The sequence below is a fragment of the Taudactylus pleione genome, unplaced genomic scaffold, assembly GCF_031769625.1.
Source record: "Taudactylus pleione unplaced genomic scaffold, aTauple2 ptg000007l, whole genome shotgun sequence".
In the NCBI taxonomy this organism is placed as follows: domain Eukaryota; kingdom Metazoa; phylum Chordata; class Amphibia; order Anura; family Myobatrachidae; genus Taudactylus; species Taudactylus pleione.
In genome coordinates, this window is record NW_028284410.1 from 21806351 (window position 1) to 21833612 (window position 27262).

A 27262-nucleotide genomic window follows, 5' to 3' on the forward strand; every position below is an offset into this window, starting at 1 on the left:
AAAAAATAATTACGAAGTAGCGGAAAACATGCTCTCCAGGGAGTCTGACAACTCCCTGGAGAGCATGTTTTCTGCTACTTCGTAATTATTTTTTACTAGGTGAACTAAATGTTCAAATATCTGACCAACCTATCAGACTACATTTCTCACGGCCTCTGTACATATCTACTCATGCTATGCTATATGGACCTATACGTACTCCATTCAATGCAGTGCTATAATCTATGCCTGAAATAATACAGACAGAGTGGCATTTGGTTTAAAAAATTATTTATTGCAATATATTAAATAAATAATAATATATAGATATACAGGATACTACCATATATTAGTTTTCTAGAGGAGTATTAGGAAAAAGCCACATGGGGGATCTTTGGCTTCAAGAGTGGGGGTATAATGCTGCAGGAGGGATCATTAGCAGCAGGTATGAGTATAATGCAATATGGGGTTAATGACTACAATGGTGGGGTGGATATTGTTATATGGGGGATATAAATATTATTGATTGACAAAGGATCACACAGATCCGATAAAATGCTAATTACAAATAAACCTGTGTCAGTGGCGGATCTTAACACACAGCCACTGTGTACACAGTACTGGCAGCCTCCTTCAGCCATGGATTAAGTGATCTGCACAGAGTCAGGACAGGTTACCTAATGCAGTGCACGCAGATCGGAGAAGCACGGGGACATGCTGCACCACGCAGCAAAAAGGTTTGTTTGTTTTTCTAAGTGGGCGTGTCCACACCTCCCACAATCAGGCCACACCCCTTCTCCTTATCCCAAGCTGGCTTTCCACGGCCCTGGTATCAGGAACAAGTAAGTTGCTGGGGCATGTCTGTGTGGGAGGAGGAGCTGAGATAGACAACCTAAGCGAGCGAGCCTCCCAGTGACTGGTGGAGTACGGGGTGCGGTCATTAAGGATACATATATATATATATATATATATATATATACGTACGTACGTACGTACGTACGTACGTACACACACACACAGCCCCCCCTAAGGCACGAGTCTAGATCCGCCCCTGCTCTGTGCTTATGCATCATATTGAAGTGGAGTGACGTTTATTATATTATGTAGAACTAGTGCACTGTGCTTAACTATAATTTAGCCAGCACACTGAAAACCAAAAGGTTGATGTAGCCTGGAAATTACTGCACTGAAACTCTGCCAGGAAAGTTCATCCAACATCACGATACGGTTCTACATGTGCATTCAAAACACATATCACAGATTGGAATTTGCAGTCAAGTGATTTGCATTTGCTTGCATGTTTTCTTAGCATTTCAAATTACTGCATAGATATTACAATCTGGGAATATGTGCTTCCATCCACTACTGCACTTGATCATTAAACATTAGCATAGCAAATTCACTTGGTACACTTAAGTGCCTGCCAAACCCATCGATCATCCCTCTTTTAAAGTCCCTGAGCCATAATTACAGGCAACCAGTGTAGTCCAGCATTTTTTAGATAATCCTAGTCATGATGGGATGGTAATTAATGTACAATACACATTTACATTACATTTTTTGTCTATTACAAATACTGTATAGCAAAACCCCAGCTTGGTGCAGATCATGCAGAAAAAAAACTGATGTTTTTGAGGCAATATGGATTAAGCTCTACAATTATTTGTGTCTCTCAGCTTCCAGTTCTACTTTCAGTGTAAAAAAAAAAAAGAAATTTAAAAAGTACATTAAAACATATTATTCATTTATATTTACGTTAGGAAAAAATGCTTTATTTAAATAATAATAATACGGATCCTGTGCTACCCCCATCAAGAGGTGACTATAGTGATAGGAGGACCACCACTGTCCTTGTTAAATAGGCTTCCCTAGCCTTTGCAGAGAGAACCAGGGAAAATTATTGCTGGAGTAATAGCTTTCACTTGCTTTAATACATAGGGGGGTATGCAAATAGAATAATTGACGCTCCAGAGCTATTCAATTAGCGGGGATTACCCCGTGCGCGAGTCCCCGCAGTCAGACTGAACCTCGCAGCTCACGGAGATGCGAGATAAAGTCCGTGGAAAAAACACCAAATCGCGAGTCCCGATTTTTCGGCATGGGATTTTGGCCAACAATTAGTCTCGGGGTAAACCCTGCAGCTAACTGAATACCCCCCTTAGTGAGAGCCTGTTTTTGAAGGAGAAAAGGGCTTTTCACATATAAGTAAATAGGCTCAGTAATACAATACTCCAAGTATGTTGCATTATGGTAAATATAACCATATTATATTTTATTGTATATTTTTTTTGGTACTTTCAGAACCAAAACCTCAGCGTCAGAGTTTCCTTGTGTACAATATAATGGGGGTATTGTGGTTTGATGTGGTATAATGATGTTTATAATATTTCTATGCCACTAGAAGCTTACACATGTGTGGTTCAATGACTGCACACGGCAGTAGCACAGCCGGGGTCGGGACCAGTAAGCAGAGAGATCGCATTAGCGATCACTATACTTCTTACACGTCGCAGGGATGATCATTGCATGTGACATTGTTACATTGTTATATGCTGGTGATCCTTCATTTCTTGTTGCCTCGACATGCAGTGATAAAAAATTACAATTGTTTAGACCAAGTCCCAATAATTTCATAAATATGCCCCAAGGACAGGTTACTACTGCTGATTATATTTATCTATCCATTTTAGTATTGAAGACTGGGTCATTCTTGCACTCTGGGCCTGATTCAGAGATGGACGCTCTGAAAGAGCGCTCACTCTGAATCAGGGCGTTTTTTTTTGTTCAGCCTCCTGGCCGCTCACATAGCTGTGGGTGACCACCCACAGCTATTGCAAGTGACCAGGATGATGGTCGCGATGGTCAAGACCATCGGGCTTGCGACAAGACCCTTGTGGTAGGGTCTCGTGGCCGCAAGCCCCAGAAAGCTTCTGGCTCTAATAGACATCACTGGTGATGTCAGTGGGGCCACCCACAAACGGTAGGCGTTCCTTTGGAAACGCCTCTGTTTGGCCAGCCACCCCCCCCCCCTGCCCACCTACCAAACGGGGCAAGCTGTCAATCACCATCGACAGCTCGCCCCCTTTGGTGAGAGACCCGGAGCGACGGAGCACCCGTTGCTAGCCGGGTCTCACGCATGTCGGAGCCGGCTCCGTCGTGCGCATGCCCATTGGGCAAACATTGACCCGGTTGCAAGCGCTCAGCGCTTGCGACCGGGTCTAAATCAGGCCCTCTGTATTTTCTCCAACACGACAGAGGCTTAATTTACAAAAGAGATAAATAAGCAGATTATCACCTTAAAACAAGAGTAACAAAGTTGTGAACAGAGGGTCTGATTCTAGTTGGATCCAGCCGATGTTTGCATTCTGCGCGAACTAGCCACTGTGATCGGGAAGCGATCGCATTGAGCACGCAGAGTCTTCACACAGTGATTGACAGGAATTGACCGTTTGAGGGTGGTGGTCAGAGAAATAAAGGCGTGCCTGGGTGTTTATACGCCGTTACAGTGGCGTGCATAATTAAGCCCCTGCGATTGCAGACGCTGGCAGAAGTCTAGATGGCGACAGGAAGTTTAGCAATTTGTGCGTTAGGGTCAGGTCAACCACAACTGTGCGGATGGTTCCGATGTTACCGATGTTTTCACTGACTTGCGGATGCATGTCATGGGAAGTGGGCGGCTTTATACAGTGGTGGGCGTCTTGGTATAGAGCTGCGGTTGCCGTGCAATTGCATTCATTAGCATATTTTCGCATCGTGCGGGGTGCGTGTGAACGTAGCTTAGCCAACCAACCTGAATCAGGCCCTGAATCCCAGTAATACTGCTGGAGAGGTTTGCTAACTGACTGCTGGGCAAAGTAGAGTTTACAGATGTGTCCTCATACATCTAGCCTCAATACGCCACGCAGTTTTACCCTACTCATGAGGTGTTGTCGCCATAGTAATCTTAGTTATGACTTGCCTGGCGTGGGTGAGCCATCAGGTCCTGTGCTACTCTGCTAGTATTGAGCATCTTTTTTTGTCAAATGACTGTCACAATGACTAGGATGCATCTGCAGACTGTGCTGAATAATTTGATATGCAACACTTGTATATCTGTGTGCACCTGAGTCTGTATATGAGCACAATGGAATTTGGAAGTGTTGCATATCAAAAATAAGCGTTACATATCAAATTAATCAGCACAGTCTGCTGATGCGTACTAGTTGCAATGCATTGCAACTTTGCAATAAAGACGCCCGGCGCTAGCAGTCTCTCTGGACATGGTGCGCCAAGAGGGGCATTTTGGCATGACTGCAGCAAAGATGTGTAAGGACACATCTGTACCTCCATTATGTCCAATCAGGTTATAGATGAGCTCAGAGCTGCAAGCTAGTGCAAAATCACACCTTAACAAAATTAGCAAATGGGATTAATTGCTTCACTAATGCTGGGCATACACTATACAATTATCTGTCAGATATCTGTCCAATCTGGCTGGTTGGAATGAAAACCTGGTAATGTATGGGAGCAAATGACAATCGAACATTTGTTCACAAACACTGGAAAACAGACAAAATGGTCGTTCAGACAAATTGGTTAAATAAAACAAATGTAACCAATTTGAACAATCGTTTGTCTGTTTTCCAGTGTTTAAAACCATATATATCGATTGTCATTTGCTCCCATACATTACCAGATTTTCATCCCAACCAATCAGATTGGACAGATATCTGACAGATAATTGTATAGTGTATGTTTTTTATAAACATCAATCAAAATATTAGTTCCATCCAAAATGTAATTGCTGGTTTTGATTGCTAACCCTTGTAGACATCTGCCTATCATTGTGTTGTTGCCTCAACCAACATACAGGTTGAGTCTCCGATATCCAAAATGCTTGGGACCAGGGGTATTTTGGATAATGGAACATTCCGTATTTTGGAATATTTGCATATCATAATGAAATATCTTGGGAATGGGACCCAAGTATACACACAGAATGCTTTTATGTTTTATATATACCTTATACACACAGCCTGCAGGTAATTTTATACAATATTTTTGTGGCTCAAACAAAGTTTGTGTACATACATAAAATTCAGTTATGTTTCATAAACACCCTATACACACAGCCTGAAGGTAATTTTATACAATATTTGTAATAATTTGTGCCTTAGACAAAGTTTGTATACATTGAACCATTAAAAATCAAAGGTTTCATTTTCTCAGTCAAGCCAAAAAAAATTCCGTATTTCGGAATATTTGGATATGGGAGACAATCTGTATTTATTTACTTTGCAGACAAATTGCCGGACCACTTTGTACAGCATTAAGGTGCCTATCCACTAGAAGACAGGCAAAAGACTGCACGATTACGACATTGTAATCGTGCAGTCATTTGTCAGTCTGTGATGTGCCTTCACTGAACGAGCAGTCTTTCAGTGTAGGCACAATCAATCATCTGCAAACATGCTGAACCTGACGTTATCATCAGGTTGGTCAGCATGTTTGCACGATGATAGATGTCTAAAAGACCAAGGCCCTCATTCAGAGCCGTTCGCTATTTGCGTTCGTTCGTTCAAAAACAAGGGGTGTCTATGCAAATGATCCGTTCGCACATTGCAGTCTGTTCACACCTCTAAGTCTGAACGAGCGAGCAAAACATACGCTCGTTTATTTGATAAAAACGCCCCCTGGCCGCTCGCACCATACGTCATGTCCGCTATTTATTAGATTAATCGAGTACATCGAACAGGATATGAACTGCTCGCTATTCTTGTGGTTGGTTTTTTCAACCGCTATTTTGCGAGCAGTTCTGAGTTAAAAAAAACCAAGTGACGTGGTCATTGACGCTGCTGTATTAATTATGCACACCCATAAAACGCCCGTTTTGACCTTTAAGCACGCCTGCGATCGGATCTCCACTCCCCGTTTTTAAGCACCTTCCCCTGTTACCACCCACATACGCCTCATTCTGTCACTCAAAATAGCAGGCACTCGCTATATTGCGTACAAATGATTTTCGGCCGCACTGACTGGTTCGCGCATGCGTACTAAAAACCGCACGCATGCGCAGATGTGCGAACATCGCTCGGAACGAGCGTACTGCCGCTAGCGAGTGGCTCTGAATGAGGGCCCAAATTTTTAAACAATCTGCAAACGATTATCGAACGATTGAACAATATCGATCAATCGCTCATTTTAATAGTCAAGTGGATAGGCACCTTTAGTTATACCCCTAAAAATGTTCATGGGGTCTACATTTATACTGCTGTTGATTTTTCATATATTTTCAAATATCAAATATGAACATGTCAGTATTAAAAGCATCTCAAAAATACCTGGTTCAGACTGTAGGAAAATCTCAATGACCTAGAGTTGAAACCTTTCTTCTCTGATTCAGCGATAAACACAGTCTGGTATTTGGTAGGAATGGAAGAAGGAGTGGTAGGTATCTTGCACCCTAAATGACCAGAAGAAATAACAGAAATAAACGTCATAGAATTAAAAGGACAGCTCTCAAATAAGAACAAATAAGATCAAATGTAAATAATATAAATATATTAAGCAAGAGATTATGATATGCATTACCTTACAATAGTAAAAGCTACTAAATAATGTTTCCTGACAAAATGAAACAAACATTTTACAAACAGACACAGATTACTATACATGACCAAAATGGGCATTATTACACCTGATAATTCTTGGATTAAAAGGTATAAATTTGTAAAATAGCTACTAATCCCAATGGTAAATACTAGTTCTCTCTTCGTAGCTCATCATGCACAGACGTCTTCTGCATTTATGTATACTGTGTAGCCCAGGTATCACTAGAACCTGCAGACTGTGCTCTCGTGCCTAGCCACAGACATTCCTAAAAGAAATCAGCAGGGCCGTAACTAGGGTAGTGCGACCTGTGCCATGGCACAGGGCACCGCAGGGCAGGGGGCGCTGTTTGGGCCTGTCACTTTTCCTGTTTATTATCATTCTCACTTGTAGCTTTCTCTTCTTTTATCCCCAGCATCTCCTGGCCTCCCCCTATATCTTCCCTGGCCCATCCCCATGAGGTCATTACCCTTTTTCAGGTGCACTATTTTATGTCCCCATTTAAAAAATGGGGGAGGGGGGCGCCAATACTCTCTCTGGCACAGGGCACCAAAAAGTCTAGTTACGGCTCTGTGAATCGGTATGTTATACTGCCGGACCTAAGCCCTTGGCGGATGAAATACCGACGCCGTAAGGCCGGCAGATGAAGATCCCGACAGGGTAAATATTAACCCTATCCCAACCCCTTTCCCCCCTAACCCTCCCTTAATGGTACCTAACCCTAACATCCCCCTCTACTGCCTAAGGCTAACCTCCCCCGAGGGGTGCCTAAACCTGACCCCCCCTCCCGGCACCCTAAACCTATCCCGGGGGGGGGGGTGCCTAACCGTAACCTCTCCCCAGGGCTGCCTGACACTAGCCTAACCCTCCCGCGGAGGTGCCTAACCCTAAGTCCCCCCCCCTGGGGAGTCCCTAAACCTAACCCTCCCCCCTCCCCGCGGCTAACAGCTCCTGACGCCCGGCTTACCTACGTTCGGTATGCCGGGCGTCGGGATTTCGGCGTGGAGCTAATGATAGGCGTCGGTATTTAGACGCCTAACATTAGTCCCATGCCGGGTTTCACTGTCGGGGAGCTGGCATTTCGACAGCCGGCTTCCTGACTACATCCCACCTAATATAGTGCAGGGCTGCAGGAATCACCTTAATTAGAATAGAGGAAGACACAACAAACAACGGCCTGATTCAGAGGTGGACCTTAATGCATGCACGACTGCGATCCCGTACGCAGAGGTTGGGGAAAAATATGCCAGTGTCACAGCCACCAGGATCTGTATTGAGAAGCGTACTAGCGGCATCTCAAATCCGGACACTTGTGTACGCAGGCGCTCCATAGCGTTCCCGCTAGGCTGTTCTGGAGGGCAAAAAGCACCCTGCCCTCACAGCCTGCGGGTGCCGTCTTCACCCGCGGGACGCAGTGTCCGGCGGGTGGAGAAATGTGCGGTGATCCGTTCACCGCCCGGCATCTATTCTCACTGTCTGCAGCGCTTGGGGGCTTTTCGGACGCGCCGTAGGGGCGCGCACAAAGTTGCCGCCGGAGCTAGAGTGAACACTAGCTCCATCGATGTTCTGAGTAACCCTAATGTCCGTTGGAGGTAAGCTGCTCGGAGACTTAACCACTGTGTACGAATCTGCAGTCGCAGGCACAGAAATGGTTACGAAACAGCTACGTTTGAGTCGTTACTCCCCCCAGTTACCTCCTGCAAAGTCCACACTGCGACCACCATCACTAATGAAAACTGACTCATTCGCATTTACAGCATAACAAAACAAAGAAAAAAGATCTCTAATGTGCAAACATTGATATTTGTGTGCACCTCTGAATAAGGCCCCAAGTCCTCACTGAATGTGCAGCGTTATATATGAAGGGACAGTCTATACAAAGAATTTTCTACTTGATACAATCGGGGGAGCCAAATCTTTTTAGTAGGCTAGAAGAAATAACATGACTGCAGCAAAAAGAGAAAATAATTGGATTGATATGTGCCTTTAATGCATCCTGTATTCTACATCAAATGCACTCTATTAGATAAGGGAGAGGACGTTCTCCTTACTCTCATTTACAAAACGGACCACAATGGTTCAATCATAATTCAATTGTGGTAGTTGCACTGGCCGCATGAGATGTTGAACTCCATCCTTATGCTTCTGAAAACATGAGAGAACACACCATGCTGTAGGCAGTAGGTGCAGGACCGAATTAGGGACCACATGGGCATGCAGCTGAAAATGTTCATTGGCCTACTGTGGGAAGTGGAGGCGGTGTGACCAGTGCCATGTGGGCGTGTACATTGCCTACACTGTCAGCTGCAATGACTCCCTAAATATGTAAATGTAGAAAAAATTGATAATTTGAGAGGAAAATAGTAATACATATGATTTATGGACAACCGTGTGACCAGCTGAGCGGCTGGTCATCATCATACTATCATGATGATGGGCCTATTTTTATCTGGTGGCCTGGAGATGTAGTCCCATCGTTAATGTGGCCCTGAGTAGGTGTACATATGCTGTTATTTTTGGATAGCAATGCAGATATAATCTATAAAGTGTGATAGTTGAGATGAGGTAAAGGGATGGAGAGAGCATATTTGAAGTGATGCATGCTGTGCAGACAGACACATTTTCACTCTGCAAAAAGCACTCATTTTGCAACAGTTCAGAGCTGGGGGTCTTTGGGTCTCAATGTTATTTCTTAATGGAGCCCATTTTACACCTCACTGTGGAACTTCGGCAGTGATTCACATTTCTTGGTGCACTCCAGGCAATGCAATAAAAAGTTTCACTCACACAAAATTACGACATGTAGAAAAACAAAGCCCTGATGTCCTCACAGGATTCTCATGATTAATTTAGATCCTAAATTAGGCAAAACGAAGCAATATATCAGACAAAAGACTGAAAACGTGTCTTGTAGAAAGGGCTGGAACTAAAGTGGTGGGAGGTCAGACTTTTACATCTTTCTGCTTTTCCACACACCTCATCATGCGGCCGTTTCACCAATCCCTCAAATCGGACCGTTACCGCTGATCGGTTGCCATCAATTTTCCCCTATCCATCAGGAAATCTGTGAATTCTACATGTTAAATATCTACGATTTGCCGATCACGATCATATTTTGATTATGATCAGAAAATCACTGAAAATTCAATATGTTGGAGCCCACTGATGCCCTCACCCCGGCATCTGGGGATCTGTGAATTGGAATACATCACTTTAAATCTCCCTGCACATTTTATATCTGCCCCACCTGCATCGCAGCATGGTATTACCAAGATGCACAGTAAAGCTGGCCAGTCACTATACAATTTTCTGTCAGATATCTGTCCAATCTGGCTGGTTGGAATGAAAACCTGGTAATGTATGGGAGCAAATGACAGTCAAAAAAAAGGACAAAAAAATAAATTCAAATTGGTTAAATTCGTGTGCTTTAACCAATTTGTCTGAACAATAATTTTTGGCTATTTTCCAGTGTTTGTGAGCATTATCATTGGCTCCCATACATTACCAGGTTTTCATTCCAACCATCCAGATTGGACAGATATCTGACAGAAAATTGTATAGTGGATGCCCTGCTTTACTTGCAGTTTCTTACTCTATTCCTAAATCTGGATCAGGCCCTGAGTACGCTTGGTAAATGAGGCCTCTTTTCTTTGCACAATTTCTATGACCATGATCAGCCTCACATGAAATAAGGTTGTGGCAATTATTGGAAAATAAATTACCATTACTAATGAATAAAAAGGTCTAGGCTGTAAGGGGAGATGCACAAAACCACAAATATACTTAATTACATTTGTTTTATTTATTAATTACTCATATAGTGTATGTACAATAGCTAGTAAGCAAGATGTAACAGGGGACACTGGACCATGGGGTTGTAGGTGGGAAGGCGTGGAGTTGGCACTAATGACTGAAATCTTTAACTCCCTCCCTCTCTGCAACCCCTGACTTCAGTGTAGGTTTAGTGGCTGTGCAAGGAAGGCACGTTTTCTCTATAGCATAGGTTTTTTCTTTGTAATATTTTTGTTTATTTTATTATAGGTGCTGGGAGCTGCTTATAGCAGCGCACACCTGGAGTGTAAAGCTGGCCACACACTAGACCAACTTACATCCAACCAGCCAACTTGTTGATTGGTTGGAATGAAAATCTGGTAACATATGGGAGTAAATAATGATCAGCAATTTGCTCCTAAATGCCAGAAAACAGATGAAAATGGTAATTCAAACAAGTTTGTTAAATGTTTGATCTAAACTATTTTTGGTCCATTTTCCAGTGTTTGGGAGCAAATTGCTGATTTCATTCCTTACCAGATTTTCATTCCAACCAATCAACTAGTTGGCTGGTTGGACAGATAATCTTTAGATGTGTGGCCAGCTTAAAGTGGAATGAAAATCTGGTAAGGAATACAAATCAGCAAATTGCTCCCAAACGCTGGAAAATGGACCAAAACTGTTAAATGTTTGATCTAAACTATTTGTTCAAACAACAAACTTGTTTAACGACCATTTTCATCTGTTTTCTGGCATTTAGGAGCAAATTGCTGATCATTATTTACTCCCATATGTTACCAGGTTTTCATTCCAACCAATCAATTAGTTGGCTGGTTGGATGTAAGTTTGTCTAGTGTGTGGCCAGCTTAAGGCTGCGGTGAGCGGCAGCTGAGAGGGGGATAGCGCTGAGCGCTTCCCCCATTCTAGACACTCCGGTCTCCGGACCGCCTAGGCCCGGGGATTGCTCGCTGCTGTACCTATTAGAGGTGCAGGCAGTCAAGGTGGTCCTGGGTGGCGGGCGCCATCTTGCCGGGTTTTCTGTCGGTGGCTCCTATGGGGAGAGCGCAGACTACAGACCTCCCGCAGGTGAGAGCAGGTCAGTCCAAGTTCTTTCCCTACAGAGGGGAGTAGCACATGAAGGGAGAGGCCGTTGGGCTTGCTTCAGTGTAGCGGAGGGAGGAGCCATTGACTGCTGGTTCCCCCCCGCACTCCAGCGGCTGTGTACAGGACTCCAGGAAGCTGCGTGGGCTGCTCACAGCTTTATAATGGGACAAGCCAGGCAGCATGGAGGAAGGACAGAGAAGGACAGAGAAGGAGGAAGGACAGAGAAATCTCAGACTCCTTTCTCTCGGCAGGGGGCAGCTAAGTAGTTTTTCCAACTCTATTTGGTGCCTGTTGGGGAGTGTTGTATATTCTTTGCCACAAGTTATATACGAGAGGCTTATGTTAAAAAATACTTTTAAAATTCTTATAAGAACCTCTAAGATCTTAAAATACCAAAGGCAACATAGCTGTAATAAAAAAATATATATATAGTTATTGTAAAAATTAATAAAATATACATAATATTCATAAAAATGGGGCATCATAATTATCATTTCATAATTATCATTAAGACTCGTAAATCCAAAACATTTCTATCCATGGCATCTTCCGCTGCGACCAGATTTCTTCTGCAGGGGCCAGTCAGTCACGAGGGCCTGCCTCAGCTGGATTTAACGGCCTGGTTGTTGAAACCGAGCTCTTAAAAGGCTAAGGGGTTTTTCCCCTTCAGTCGTCGGTACCATGCTCTGGGCGTGGAAGCAGGTTTCGGCACAGAATTACCACAGGGTTTGGAAAACTTATATTATGTGGTGTGAGCAGCGGAAAGTGCATACTGTCCAGTTCAGCCTTCCAAGACTGCTAGCTTTCCTTCAGTCTTTGAAGATACAGGTTTCAGCTCTGTCCATTTATTTTCAGCAGTGTCTGGCTCTCCTTCCAGAGGTGCAGACTTTTTTACAGGGGGATTTGCGAGTGCAGCCTCCGTTTCAACCGACACTAGCGCTATGGGATTTGCCCCTGGTTCTGTCGGCTCTTAATCAGGCTCCGTTTGAGACATTGGAATCTGTGGACCTTCGGTTTGTCAAGTGGAAAGTGTTTTTTCTTATGGCCATTGCCTCGGCTCGGCGGGTCTCCGAGTTGGGGCTTGCTTTGTCTTGCAAACCACCATTTCTTGTTTTCCATGATGACAGTGCGGTCCTCAGGACGATTCCTTCTTTTCAACCGAAAGTGGTTTCTTCTTTTCACTTGAACCAGGAAATTATTTTTCCCGTTTTCTCACCTTCACAGTCTGCAAGGGATCAGCACGATCCGTCACTGTTGGACGTAGTCCGGGCCCTATGGATTAACTTAGACAGAACTTCGGAATTACGTCGCATGGACTCTGTATTGGTTCTTTACGACGCCCACAAGCGTGGCTGGCCAGCCACAAAGCAGACCATTGCAAGATGGCTCAGCTCAGTGATCTCTAGGGCTTATTCGAATGCGGGGCGTCTGGCACCAGCCAAGGTGTCGGCTCATTCCACTCGGCTGTGGAGGCCTCCTGGGCGGCGCGTCATGGGGCCTCAGCTGAACATGTTTGTCGCGCAGTTACCAGGTCCTCTGTCCACACGCTTGCGCAAGTCTACAGGTTTCATATTTTTGCCTCCGGGGATGGCCACTTTGGGCGTACAGTTCTCCAGTCAGGCAACCTGAGCATTCCCTCCCCTGGAGGCGGCTTTTGAACGTACCATAGTCCAGTGTCCAGCAGCCTTGAGAAAAGAGAAAATAGGATTTTTGGTACTTACCGTTGAATCCTTTTCTCTGAGTCAGGCTGTGGTACACTGCGTTCCCTCCCTCACGCTCAATAGTTTTGAGTATGAGTTATGATTTCGGTCCTAATTGACTGTCAGTTCGTTATTATTTTTCGGTATGACAATGTCATGAATATTGCTTCTCCTTACCATGCACTTTTGAAGTTGTACTGAAGTCAGGGGTTGCAGAGGGGGGGGGGGGGGGGGATGTGGAGTTATAGATTTCATTAATGCCAACTCCACGCCTTCCCACCTTCAACCCCATGGTCCAGTGTCCCCCAGCCTCACTCAGAGAAAAGGATTCGATGGTAAGTACCAAAAAATCCTTTTTTAACCTGTCTATTAATGTAAGACAGGTATAACCTGAGCTAACCCTGCCCTCTAGAGGCAGCAAGTGGGAAGTAGTGTCATTGACCATCTTGAGCTAAAATTTCTAGTGAGAGTTTTTGCTAGAAGCATATGTTTTTGGAGGTGGAAATCACAGTAATTTACAACAACCTCCAAAAAAAAAAAAAAGAAAAGACATTTTAGCAAGTGAACAGGCGGAGCACTGTAGTTTTCCATGGCAAAGATATTTCACATGAATTTAGGGAATGGGATTGAAATGCTGGTGGCTTTTTAGCCGCCGGTTCAAATCCCGACAGCGGATGCCTAACCCTAACCTCCCCCTTAGTGTCTAACCCTAAGCCCTCTTACCGCTCCCTAAACCTAACTCTACCGGGGGGGTGCCTAACCCTGACCTCTCCCTGGGGGTGCCTAACCCTAAATCTGCCACCTAGGGGTGCCTAACCCTAATCTCCCCCCCCCAAAACATAACCCGCTAGACTCCCTAATCCTAACCCTTCCCCCTACCCCCCCCCCCCCCCGCAGCCAACGCTGAGGGCACCCCGGATTTACCTTTGTTCGGGATGGCATCCACGGCATTCCAGCATCAGGATTATGATAGGCGTCTGTATTTCAACGCCTATCATAAATCCCTAGCCGGCATTCCGCTGTCGGGATTGTGACCAGCGGCCGGAATGACTACATCCCGAATGTAGTGCTCATATGTGAATGCTCCAACATGTTGTGAAGAGATAGAACAAGGTAGAATTAACTTAAAAATCATGCAGCATAGGTGTACATAACACATTTGCTGCTCCTATAAAGAGTATCTGCTAACAGTTTATGGACTCAGAACTGCAGAAAGAAAAGAAACTTATAAAAGTCAGAACCTCAGTGAAAGAAGACAAAGCCCAGAGGAAATGGCTGCTGCTACTGTACTTCAACCAACTTCACAGTGATGAGTCTGACAAACCAGACATGGAAATTCAAAATAAAGAAGCTGCTCGTGAGAGAAGGCATGTGGAAATGTATACAAGAGGCTAAGCCTGACACAGTTACAGAGGAATGGACTGAGAAAGACCAGAAAGCCCAGAGTACAATATCAGTGTGGATGAGGATCAGATTGCGTATATATGGAACTGTGACACTTCAAGAGAAATGTGGGATGTGCTGCAGTAAGTGCATGAGAGAGAGAATTTATGCAATAAGCTGTATTTATAAGAAAGTTGTACCTGCATAAAGGCCAGCACATGCAGGATTATATAAATAAACGGTAGATATGGCAGAAAGTCTGCACTGTATAGAAGAAATAAAGGGTGTTCATATAGCAGCCCTGCTACTCAGTGGTCTCCCAGACAGCGGTGAACTGACATTAGAGTATGTTAAAGGGAAACTTGTGGATGAATTCAATTGCAAGATGGAAAATGCAACTAAGCATGATACAGCACTGAGAGTTTAGGACTGTATAATTAAAAGCACTAGTCAGACCAGAAACACTTCAATGTTTTGCGTGCAAGAAACCTGAGGTTAAATTTACTAAGCATTTTTATTTTGTTTTTGCCGGTTTTGCAATTTGACCACTTAATAAAGGGGAAAATAGACGGTAAATTGACCAAATGTCCGGCTTTGGACCAATTTAGACTACTGGACCAACCATCAATACTTTTATACATTGACAAGTATATAACCTGCATATTTACTAAAGGCCGGTTTTAAACAGGACCAAAAGCCAACGGACAACCCAACCAAATAATAGACGACCAACAGACAGATGGGTTTAACATCCATACTACATTCTATTGGTGAAAAGTTAATCATGACGTCTATAAAAAGGCACCTAACCACGTGGTGCACTGTGGCTATAGAAAATATAGCAGTACAAGGCTATTCAAAGCTCAGCACTTGCCAGAGGTATGCAGACTGGGATGTAGTTAGGAGACCATCGGGCGCGATGCCGCCGGTCTCAATACCGACAAAGAAATCCCGACAAGGTTCTTAAGATAGGCGTCGAAACACCGACGCCTATCTCAATCCCGACGCCGAAACGCCCAAGGATGCCAGCGTCAGAGGACATTTCTGGAGGATTGTCCTTATTTTTTCCCATCATCTGAAAATTAAAAGTGAATTGTGAATACACTACAAGGAAAAAACCTGTGTTGATGTTTTGAACTCTGGAAAGAAGTGCTATTTAGGTGTAGATTGAAATTGTCTATGCACCACTGTGTGACACAATTTGTGTGATTTACTAATAAATGCTTGATGTAGTGATTCAGGAGCTACAAGTCATATGACAAATGATAAAACTTTCTTTCCTTAGTTAGACCAAAGAAATTCAAGAAGAAAAGCCAGAGCTACTGATCATTATATGGTCTCAGAAGGAATAGGAGGAGGTTATAATTACTGTCCAGTTTCTCCAACATTTACCAGAAAGATACTTATGAAGAATGTCTTCTACTATGTGTGCCTAATCTTAACACCAACTTTGTGTGTGCATAAGCTTACCAAGCAAGGACATGTTGTGACATTTAAAGGTGATAAATGCATTATTGCAGTTGGTAGACACACACTTGCAAAAAGGAAAAATCACAAATCAACTGTATTGGTTGTAATGAAGCTTTTAATACAGCTAAGCAAGAGTAGGTTAATTATATTCCTGTATGACACCATCATCTAGGGCACAGACATCCATAATTCATATCTTACCAGAGTCTACTGCATATGTGAAAATCTCCAATACATTTTCCCCAGTGATTTATATATTGCTCGGTGGACAGATAAGTATAATGTAAGGGTGCAGGGTGTGCGATGTGGGTCCCTCTGGACCCAGGGGCCCATGTGCAACGCAAACGCTGCACTCATTATCAATACGCCCATGGTTACCATATGTTAATTTCCTTTTTAAATGATGATGCCACCTGTGAAAGAAGAAAGGAAAATAGCTCCTTGTGTCCACATTACCATTCTGCAGTTGTTTGGAACGTTGCTGTTGATTCTTTTTTAAGTTCCTCTCACTGCAATTTCTTACATAGGAATCCATTATCCCTTCATCGAAAACATAGAAAAAAAAAGTTTTATGTTTAAAAAAAGAGAACATTTTATAGTATATTATAAAAAGGCATAATAAGGAATATTCTAACTCACCTACTATCAAACTCAATTCTATAAGATATTGACAATCAATCACTTGATCTTACCTATGCAGCAAACATGGATTGCTTTTGTGGATTACAGATTCTATACTTTTAAATATATGAACATGATGGAATTGTTTAGGCATTTTACTATTGGGGAATAAATCCAAAAACTTGCCCATGGCGAACGAGGTTCTCTAGTGAGCATCAATAGTTTAGTTAATTCGCAGCAAGTTTAATTAGGGATAATTTCTCTGACTAAAACTAACAAAAATTACAAACCTGCACTATAGAAAATTAAATTAACTTAATAGCAGAGTTTATTTAAAAAAATCTGACCAGTGTATAACATTTATATCAAGACTTAAAACCTGATAGCAGCTAATAAACCGAGATTACCGTATATACTCGAGTATAAGCCAAGTTTTTCAGCACATTTTTTGTGCTGAAAAAGCACCCCCTCGTCTTATACTCGAGTCATGCCCGCATGGTACGCTGCTGAGTAGCGTACCATGCGGGCCGCGGTGCAGACTGTGTCACTGTGACACAGCCTGCACCGCTTGTGTAGCGCTGACCGGACGGAGTTCGGTCAGCACTACACACTGCCAAACACACAGCCGCCGAAGCCGGCAGCTGTGTGTTTGTTGTAATCAGCAGCCGATGAGAGTCTGTCAGACTCTCAGCGGCTACTGCTGCTCCCACTGCGGGAGCCATCTTCCGGCTCCCGCAGTGGGTAATGGGAGAGACGTCGTCTCTCCCATTATGCAAAGCGGCGGAGGAGCCTGTAGCAGCGTCTGGACCAGGAGCGGGGTTACAGGTAAGTGTTTGTTTTTTTTACATTTCTTTCTACTGGGGGGGCTACTACCGGGGGGTACTACCAGGGGGGGGGGATATCGCTACTGGGGGCACTACCAGAGGGGGGGATTAATAATGGGGGAACTACCAGGGGGGGGATGTTACTACTGGGGGCACTACCAGGGAGGGGGGGAATACTGGGGGCACTACCAGGGGGGATGTTGCTACTGGGGGCACTACCAGGGGGGGTTAATACTGGGGGCACTACCAGGGGGGGATATTGCTACTGGGGGCACTACCAGGGGGGGGGGGGATTAATACTGGGAGCACTACCAGGGGGGGGATGTTGCTACTGGGGGCACTACCAGGGGGGGTTAATACTGGGGGTCTACCAGGGGGGGATATTGCTACTGGGGGCACTACCAGGGGGGGGATTAATACTGGGGGCACTTCCAGGGGGGGATATTGCTACTGGGGCACTACCAGGGGGGGTATTACTACGGGGGGCACTACCAGGGGGGGATATTACTACGGGGGGCACTACCAGGGGGGGATATTACTACGGGGGGCACTACCAGGGGGGGATATTACTACTGGGGGCACTACCAGGGGGGGATTACTACTGGGGGCAGTACCAGGGGGGGATTACTACTGGGGACAGTACCAGGGGGGGATTACTACCAGTAGCTGCTGCATTTCCCACCCTAGGCTTATACTCGAGTCAATAAGTTTTCCCAGTTTTTCGTGGTAAAATTAGGTACCTCGGCTTATATTCGGGTCGACTTATACTCGAGTATATACGATATCTGTATCGCAATTATTAACAATCTGTATCAAAATTTACTTTTTAATTTTTATTTAAAGTTTCCCAGCTTTGTTCTAACTGTAACACGTAGGGACAGCGGTACAGAGATCCGCTGTCACTGAGCGCTACAACCCGTGCACATCGGGAGAGTCTGTTACATTTTCATAAGACTCCTCCTGAGAAACGGACACTGTGCAGTGTTCATTTCCGGAACCGGAGTGAGGCTGTGGGAGACCATAAGACCCCTCTCCTCTGAATTTGCTTACATAGACATAAAGTGATTTACACCATCTAAGGATGCCAACCAACCAACGAGGCCACTATTGGGTCACTCAACCTACCTAGTAATAAAGCGTAACCTTTATTGGTATGCGACTAAATGATGACCTAAAATTATGGTCATTATAGTTTATGCAGACATTATTAAAACAACACAAATATACATAAAAAGGTAATGACAAAAAATAGTAAATAACTTAGGAGTCCATTCATCATCACAAAATGACCCATTACACAAACAGGCCATTCATCATCAGGGGTCTGATAGGACCACCTGATATTCAGCAAACTCTGAAAACTTTTAGTTTCCGGAGCTTGCCTGGGAGAACAAACGCCATCTTCAGATGGCACTTGTTGTCGGAGCTCCGTTCCTTCCTATGGGAAAGAGTTCCGGGAATGCGAAGAGGAATCCGAGCAGATCCCTCTGCCGCCTCCTCAGCAGCTTGCATGGATTCAGTATGATTTACCGAAATCTTGAACGTCTTTAGGAAAGTATAAACTAACCTAATTTCCCCCCTAACACTAACCCTCCTTTAGGGTGCCTAACCCTACACCCCCCACTCCAAGTGCCTAAACCTAACCCCCCCCTTCACCGCTGCCTAAACCTAATCCTCCTGGGGGGTGCTTAACCCTAACCTCCCCCCCATGGGTTGCCTAACCTAACCCCCCCTTCCCCTAGCCTAAACCTGTCCTAAGTGCCTAAGTCCCCCCCGGGAGCCCCTAACCCCCCCCCCCCCCCCGCGCGGCCGGCTATCGGGATGCCGGGCACCGGTGTAGGTAAAATGACAGGTGTCGAGATTTCGATGCCTGTCATTTAGCCCTTGCCAGGATTAGAAAGTTGGGAAGCTGGCTGTCGGGATTCCCTCATTCGGCTTCCCGACTGCTTCCCGCTTGCACATGAGTGACCTCCAGTCACACATGTGCAGAAGCCAGCCACGGGGGAGGTAAGTAACGCTGCTACTGAAGTAGCAGTGTTACCAATCGCAGGGACAGCTGCTTATCGGAGAAGTTGTCCCCGCACCGAAGCAATGCTGAATTTCTCCAGTGATAAGTATCCCCTGTTGCGAGGTGGATGATGAATAGAATTGAATGATCCCTCTGGTGTCTCCTGTCCTTGTAAACGTGGTTGCACAGTCACAGTAAGTTTCGATTTTTGCTGATGTATTAATCCCCAAAGGTTGAACTGAACAAAGCCGCCAGAAGAGAAAAAGTTTTAATAAACCTGAGCAAATTTTACTCTGCAAGTGGAATTAAATCTCAGCGGCTTTATTCATTTCTTCATTTGGGGATTTATACATCAGCAAATACTAAACTTACAATGACTGTGCAACCACGTTTACAAGGAGGTAGCTGGTCGCTTCTACCTCCTGTCTTTTGGGAGGGGGCTGCTTAAGCAGTAGCACTGTAAGGGGATGGGAAAAAGCCGGGTCATGCGCATAAGCCCCTGGCTTCTAGGACTGCATTGGCTCCAGCCAGGGTTGCCCTCTCTGAAATAAAAAATGAGCAATCATCTCTACCTGCATAGCTTTCTTTACTCTCCCCTTTTCACAAACCTAAATATTTTAACTCCCCATCCCCACTTTACCTGCCCCCTACTCATCCTTGTTACCCATCTCATTCCCTTCACCACTTCCTCTGTAACCGCCTCATTCCCCTCACCACTCTTATTATATGCCTATATTGTTTTTCTCCTCCATCTACACAAGCCTCCATATCTCAATACCTTGCCAGCCGTCCTTCACCTGACCCTACTTCTCCTTTGCATTCCTATCATCCCATTTTTTTCTCTAATTCTTTTTCACCTGCCTAATTCTATTATCCCCTCTCTTTAACAGCCTCAGTAGTTTTAACTCCCACCCCCATGTACCTGCCTCATTTCCTTTATCTATTTTACCTCTCCCTCTTGCCTGCCCCCTCCAACTTTACACCGTCTTGTGCATACTTGCCTCTATTCCCCAGGCACAACCTTTGTCCCTCCCTAAGTCACTACCAGTGTAATAGTACACACACACACACACGCTTACTCTCTCTCACTAGACTCCGGCTACAGGGACACCCATAATCCCACTTTCTACATACTTGTGTGATGCCGTCAGTGACCTTGCGGCTCCACCCCCTCTGCCCAGCAGTGGCAGCCACTTGAACCCTGTGCACAAAAAAAAAAAAAGAAAGCACAAACCCCCCAAAAAACGAGACAACTGAAGAAAAAAGTAAGCCCAATTCTGCTTGTTATAAGCAGAATTGGCAACTATGTCTCAAGGCCGTAGAAGCACATTTCTGCTGGCTTTGAAACTTGTGCATGTGAACAAACCTGGCTGCAGGCTCTGGAATCGCTGTACATTAGAGAGCTGCCAGAAAGGCAGAGGAGTGGCTTCCCATTGGAAACACTATCTGCCGATCGCAGTCCAGACCTCCTGTACAGCATACAATAAGCAGACTGAGCTTCCAATGGGAAGCCACTGCAATCACTGGGGGGCTCACTGGTGGTAGTGGATTTTACAGGGGGCTGCAGCTCTGTAGCTCGTAGGTAAAATTTGCCACGTCAGAAATCTGTTGTTGTTGCTAAAAGTGCTTTTCTCAAAGGAACTTGATACTGATGGTAACTGATGGAAGGGGTCATGTTGGAGTGTCTGAAAAAGGTTAGGTCTAAAACAAGGTGCTGTAAAGGACCTGTGACGTCACAACCATGTGACCCGCGGCAAAAGGGGAATAGGCAAGGTTCAGAATGGAGGCCAAAAGTGTCCCCACATGGACTCGCTTTGCTGGGCACGGCGGCTCGCTTTGCTCGCCACAGGTTTATATCCCCCCCTCTATGCCCACGTGGATATTGATACTGGTAGCGGTCTGGCCCTGCTGCAGCGGTCACGTGATTGTGATGTCAGAGGTCCATTGTCCAACTTAGATCTAGCAACAATCATTTGGAAACTTGAGTGATATTTTGGTACTTGTGTACTATACGGACTCATTGCAGAGAGAACCCAATGAATGTTTTATATGGTACTTGCGTACTTTACGTACACAAGTACTGAAAGTTGTTCCCACCTAAAGAAGAAAGTTGTCCCCTCGCGGGCTCGCTGCTCTCGCCACGCTTCGGGCTCGGTGGCTCGCTACACTTGCCATAAGGTTATGTTTCCCCTCTACGCCCATTTGGATGCTAGGAAATGACGCTGGATACTGGCTGATGACATCAGGGTCCTCACTCATTATTATTATCAATCATGGTAATGTCTAAATTCCCTTCACTGAGATGACCCTGACGTCATCAGCCAGTGTCCAGCATCATTCCCTACCATACAAGTGCACATAGAGGGGGAATATAACCATGTTGCGAACGTAGCGAGCCACTGAGCCCAAAGCATGGCGAGCACAGCGAGCCCGCAAGGGGACAACTTTCTTCTTTAGGTGGGGCCAACTTTCGGTACTTGTGTACTTTATGTTCTATTGTAGCTAATCAGTGTAATGATAACAGTGATGGCGTCATAGACTGTGTGACCGGTCCGGCCAGATAGTTAATCAGCTGCCCCACTTCCTGGATCTCCTCCCCAGTCTGTGCCCGCCTCACTTCCTGCTCAGCACCAATAGAACCGACTTTGCGTGCCCAATGACCAATAGCATCCTGCTGGCTATTGCGACTGACGGCTACAGCAGCCATTCAGGAAGCAGCATGACGGGTTCGCTGGTGGATGCAGCTGCTGCAGTGTCTACATCTACACCAGGGATGGAGAACCTCAGGCCCAGGGGCTGTTTAAGGCCCCCGGAACCATTTGGTCTGGCCCTCTGAGCTTTTTTCTGCTAGCCTCATCTGGCTAGCAGGGCGCCTAGAATGGCATCCTGCAGCCAGAATCTAAGCAGCAGTGCCGCCTAGAGCACTCTTAGGACGCTTCAGACGCTCACTTCGTTGCCTTTCCAGCTTCCCAGAGCATCCTCAGGATGATCCAGGCATTGCTGTAATCACCGGCGATTGTGGCCTAGCCCGCATGTGACTTTACACGGAGGGGGCGTAGCCTGCACCAGGCCCATGAATAATGTTACATATATCAAAATGGCCCTCGGCAGAAAAAAGGTTCCCCACCCCTGATCTACAGGAAGAAGGTAACAGGTGAGACCATTGCTGTAGTCATCTAATGATTGTATGTACTTACTGTATCGTGTGTGATTCAGCTGAAACATCATGTATGTATGTGTAGCCATGTTTACTGTATGGCTATGAAAGAGGAAGAAATATATATATTTCTAGTGATGGTCTACTTTGTTTATAATAATAGGAGGGTGAGGGAATTGTTAATTTAGATGTAAAGGAGTATTATTTAATTATTTATAGTAAGGTTAAGGTATTATTTATTCATGCCAGGTAAAAAAAATGTTATATTTTAGCAATGTATGCACTGTGTATGTTATTTAAGGCTTTGTGTTTTTACTCCCTATACAGAAGCCATGGCAGAACTAACAAGCATCCAGGGTATGGTGTCAGTAGGCTTAGAAGTTGACAAGGGAACCTGGAGAAACTACTAGAATCAGCACGAGCCAGCTAAGCTGGGGCTCGTGCTCAGAGCGGGAAGGAGAGAGGCTCGTGGCCTCTCAGGAAGGGGTATGTAAGGAGGGAGTGCTGGTGTTAGCACCTGACTGCAGTTACCTGAGTGCTCTCACAGGGACTCACTGGCTCTGCCTAGGCAACATAGCAGTAGCAGCAGTGGCCAGGAGCCCTGGTAAGCGAGGCCAGAGTGGACAGTACCTGAGGAACGTGGCCGCTGGCATCTCCGGTGTGCAGTCCGGTGCTGTGGTCATAGGGTAATGTCTAAATCCCCTTCACGGAGAGGACCCTGATGTCATCACCAGTGTCCAGAGTCATTCCCTACCATCCAAGTGGGCATAGAGGTGGAATATAACCTTGTAGTGAGCCACCGAGCCCGAAGCGTGGCAAGCGGACAACTTTCTTCTTTAGGTGGGGACAACTTTCGGAACTTGTGCACATAATGTACACAAGTACCATTTAATACATTCATTGGGTTCTCTCTGCAAGGAGTCCGTAAAGTACACAAGTACCAATATTTTTTTTTAGAGAATTGACCTCATAGCTTGCCGTCACATGCTTAATGGACTTTGATTTTTACTTTTGCCAACTGCACCAGCATAAATGCAATGTGGTTTAAGCCACAAATACACATTTACACAGTAATGCAAGAGAATTACAGATATATGGGCTATAATAGGTACACATAATTACATTGCTATATGGTGCTGATAGTTACCTTGCTCTATGTAACTGATCTAAGAAGAAGACACATGGCAGCAGTAGAAGGACTGTGTACACTGGTTACTTGGCAACCCCATAACCACCGTCCCTCACGTCACTTCCAGGTCTCTAGCATGAAGAGGAAATAAGCTCTAGCCGTAGGGTCCCGAAGGAGGAAGCAGGATCAGGGCAGCGTCAGATGTGGGCTGCTCCGAAAGGCCCAGCTCCCGTCCAGTAACAGGCTGGCTGGCTGCGTGTAAGCAGGAAGAGGCAGACCAGAGAGATAGGAAGCTGCTGCAGCTGCAGCTACGGGGGTGTGGCTATCAGCTGTGTAACAGGGTAAGTGACTGTGTGTACACACAGAGCCAGTCACGTCAGCGGCAGAGGGTACAGCTGGAGCCGGCACTGAACACCCTGAGAGGCAGTCATAAAGCTGTCTTCTTCCCCACCCGATCTCATCAATCATCAGCTGTGAGTAACTTAACCCCTGCACATACACGCTGACAGACTTTCACAGGCAGCTCTGTTTTATAGTAGTGTGGAAGGGAGGGAGATATCCTTCTGTACAGGACATAGCTAAAGTGTGATGGGGTTTTAACCCCATAAGCTTCAACACAGAGTAGTGTTTAGGAAGGAGCCAGGGGACAACGCTCTCCGCTAGGAAAAGGAGATAACAGGAGAGGAATTAGGAACAGACAGCACAGTGCACAGGACGGCAGCTAAACAGTTAAACTTCAAGAAAGGAGAGGACGTCAACTGCAGTATTTTTAACACAGCCTGGAGTTATAGGGACTCGGACTTTTCTCTATAAGGACCAATTACTAGGTGCAGGTGTTATGGAAGCGGTATGATTTACCGCCGGACACCCGACATGGGTGAAAATCCCGATCGTCCCTAGGTAAGTATTTACTAACCTAACCCCCCCCCCCAACCCTCCTTAGGGGTGCCTAATGGGGGGCATCCACTACAAGATCTGAAAACGAATGCACGATTACGACATTGTAATCGTGCAGTCGTTTGATGTGCCTGCACTGAACGAGCAGACGTTCCATCATCTGGAAACCTGCTGAGCCTGACGATATCGGCAGGTTGACCAGCATGTTTGCACGATGATAGATGTCTAAAAGACCAAATTATCAAACGATGTGCGAACGATTATCGAACGATTTTATCGTAATCGTTCAACTTTATCGTCTAGTGGATACCCCCTTTTACCCTAACCATCCTCCCAATGCCTAACCATAATCCCCCCTCTAAGTGCCTAAACCAAACCCCCCTCCCCCCTGTGGTTCATCACTTTGATAGGGATGCCGGTCTCCCAGGTCAGTAAAATGGTAGGCGTCTAGATTTAGTCGCCTGTCATTTAACCCTCGGCGGGATAAAGCAGTCAGGAAGCCGGCTGTCGGGATTACGTCCGCCGGCTTCCCGACTGCATACCGGTGTTATAGGGTGGCTTATAAGATTATAGCCTGCACCTGCTAGTGTCTTTCTAAGGAAAGTGTATGTACTTAAATGTATTGTAATGTATGACCCTTATGTAATGTTATGCAATCTACCTACACTTGTTTAGAATATGAATAAGAAAATATACCTATGTGAGTTTATTTACCAGGCAGGCCGGCCCACCCGTTACGGTGACTACGCATGCACGTAGTGCGCCAGCGGGCAGAGGGCGCTGTGAACTGCCGGGCCGCAGTTCTGTTCCCGGCACGGCCACTGAAGTGGTGTAGAGAGATGATGAACCCTGGGTTAATCTCTCTACTGTCTGTAGCAAAACTAATGGGAGGTCCAGATGTGCATTGGACCACCCATTAGCCAGACTGCCGATCCACAAATACCACTAATTATTGTCCGCTTGGTCAGGATTAGATTTACTGACCGTCATGACCGGGAGGACTATGGCTTCTTTTTAACTCTGCAGCTCCGCCTCCTCTGGCTGCGCAACGTGGCGTGGTGACGTCACGGTGGCGCCGGCCACCCGCTCTCCTGCTGCTGTGCCAGTGATGAGGAGCTGTACACTGACGCTCCTCCTAGGACGCCCACATACAGTAGAAGTCAAAGTGAGCGCACTCGCCTATCAGGCTGCCTATCACTGCCTTAGATCCTGGAGGACATTGCAGCCTTGGGGGAGGGGGGAAGGAGAAGGGGGGGTGCACTATATAAAGTGTTTAGGTTTCATTACACAGTTTAATGCTTTTGCAAAGGATAGTAAATATATATATATTTTAAACTCCCAAGTGTGTTTGTGTGTGTGTGTGTGTGTGTGTATATATATATATACACACACACACACACACACACACACACACACACACTCCCAATAGCTTTTTTTTCCACTAAATATGTTAATGCTTGTCTTTAAAAAGATATACTAACGTGTATGTATGTGTATATAATATATTTACACAGACACGCACATTGCTATATCTTTTTAAAGACCAGCATTAACATATTTAGTGAGAAAATAAAGCTATTGGGAGTTTATAAAAACATATGTATATATATTTATCTGCCTATAAATTAAACATTTATGTTGAGTAATATTAATCTAGTTGTGGGCATACTAAGGGCAGTACTGGAATACCTCATGCCACTTATCGCGAGATCTACAGCTATTTTTTGTGGCTAACCATGAGGAATAATTAAATCGCTCCAGGCACTTAACCCAGAAGTGCATGCACACAGGCATTTACACGGTGCGGGGAGAATTTCTGGGGGGAGCCCATAATCTCCAAGAGTGCTGGGCACACCCACAGAGTGACAACAGTGGTGTGAAGTAAGGCCACGCCCCCTTTGCGGACGGCGCACGTTGTGTCCCAAGTTTAAGACCTTAAATGTATGTCTCGTGGTTAAGCCATACCCACAAGACCATGCCCTTTCCTTTTTCGGGCTTGTGACTTCGGTACACACAAAGTCCACCATGGGGCGCCGAAATCTATCTGCGCTTACCAAAAAAATAAGGCTCGGGCCGGCCCTGTTACCAGGTGAAGTGCCGATAGGGAACCAGCGCTGACCGGACCAGTGAAAAAAGAAGTTGGTATAAGTAATAAAGTGTAATATTGTATATTTGTGATCATATAAGGAATAGTACTAGATAATCTCAGTAATATACCAGTACACTGTGCATAATAGGAACAGATTAGTTTATCAGTTTACCCAAGCAAGCCTTTCTAAGAAATATCAATAAATTCAGCTTGGGTGGAGGCACTAATTGATAACCTTACCATAACCCAGAGACCAGGGTTACATATGTATCTCTACTGATTGTAGGAATAGTGTACACCTTCACAATGATGTATTATATAGTCATTAGAAGTACTGTACAGTGTGGTGTTTACAATTGTTCAAATGTGAGAGAAGGTCACTGATAAAATGGAGATTTAACGAAATGATGCCATTAAGAAGCATAAACTAGCTTTAAAACTATAGTGCTATGATAATGGCTAATAGCAGGATCGAATATATGTATATCAGTTACTGAATATTGAATGTCCTTTTGGATGGATCTTTGCGATGGTAAGACGTA

General features: G+C 45.1%; 2 protein-coding genes across 4 annotated transcripts in view; one reads left to right on the forward strand and one right to left on the reverse strand.

Annotated features, from left to right (window-relative positions):
* STPG1 (sperm tail PG-rich repeat containing 1) overlaps nt 1-24016 on the reverse strand; it is a 101477-nt gene extending 77461 nt beyond the window's left edge. Inside the window, exons 1-3 of the mRNA XM_088462533.1 lie at nt 23753-24016; nt 16452-16535; nt 6300-6421 (exon numbers count right to left, since the gene is read on the reverse strand). Of these exons, the coding sequence (XP_088318659.1) occupies nt 6300-6421; nt 16452-16530 (201 nt within the window). The 5' untranslated portion in view covers nt 16531-16535; nt 23753-24016. The remainder of the gene's footprint in view (nt 1-6299; nt 6422-16451; nt 16536-23752) is intronic.
* NIPAL3 (NIPA like domain containing 3) overlaps nt 23899-27262 on the forward strand; it is a 30772-nt gene continuing 27408 nt past the window's right edge. For 2 of the 3 annotated variants that reach the window (XM_088462530.1, XM_088462532.1), the window contains exon 1: nt 23899-24207. The gene's annotated coding sequence lies outside the window, so the exon portion shown is untranslated. The remainder of the gene's footprint in view (nt 24208-27262) is intronic. The other variant, XM_088462531.1, reaches the window with a different exon arrangement.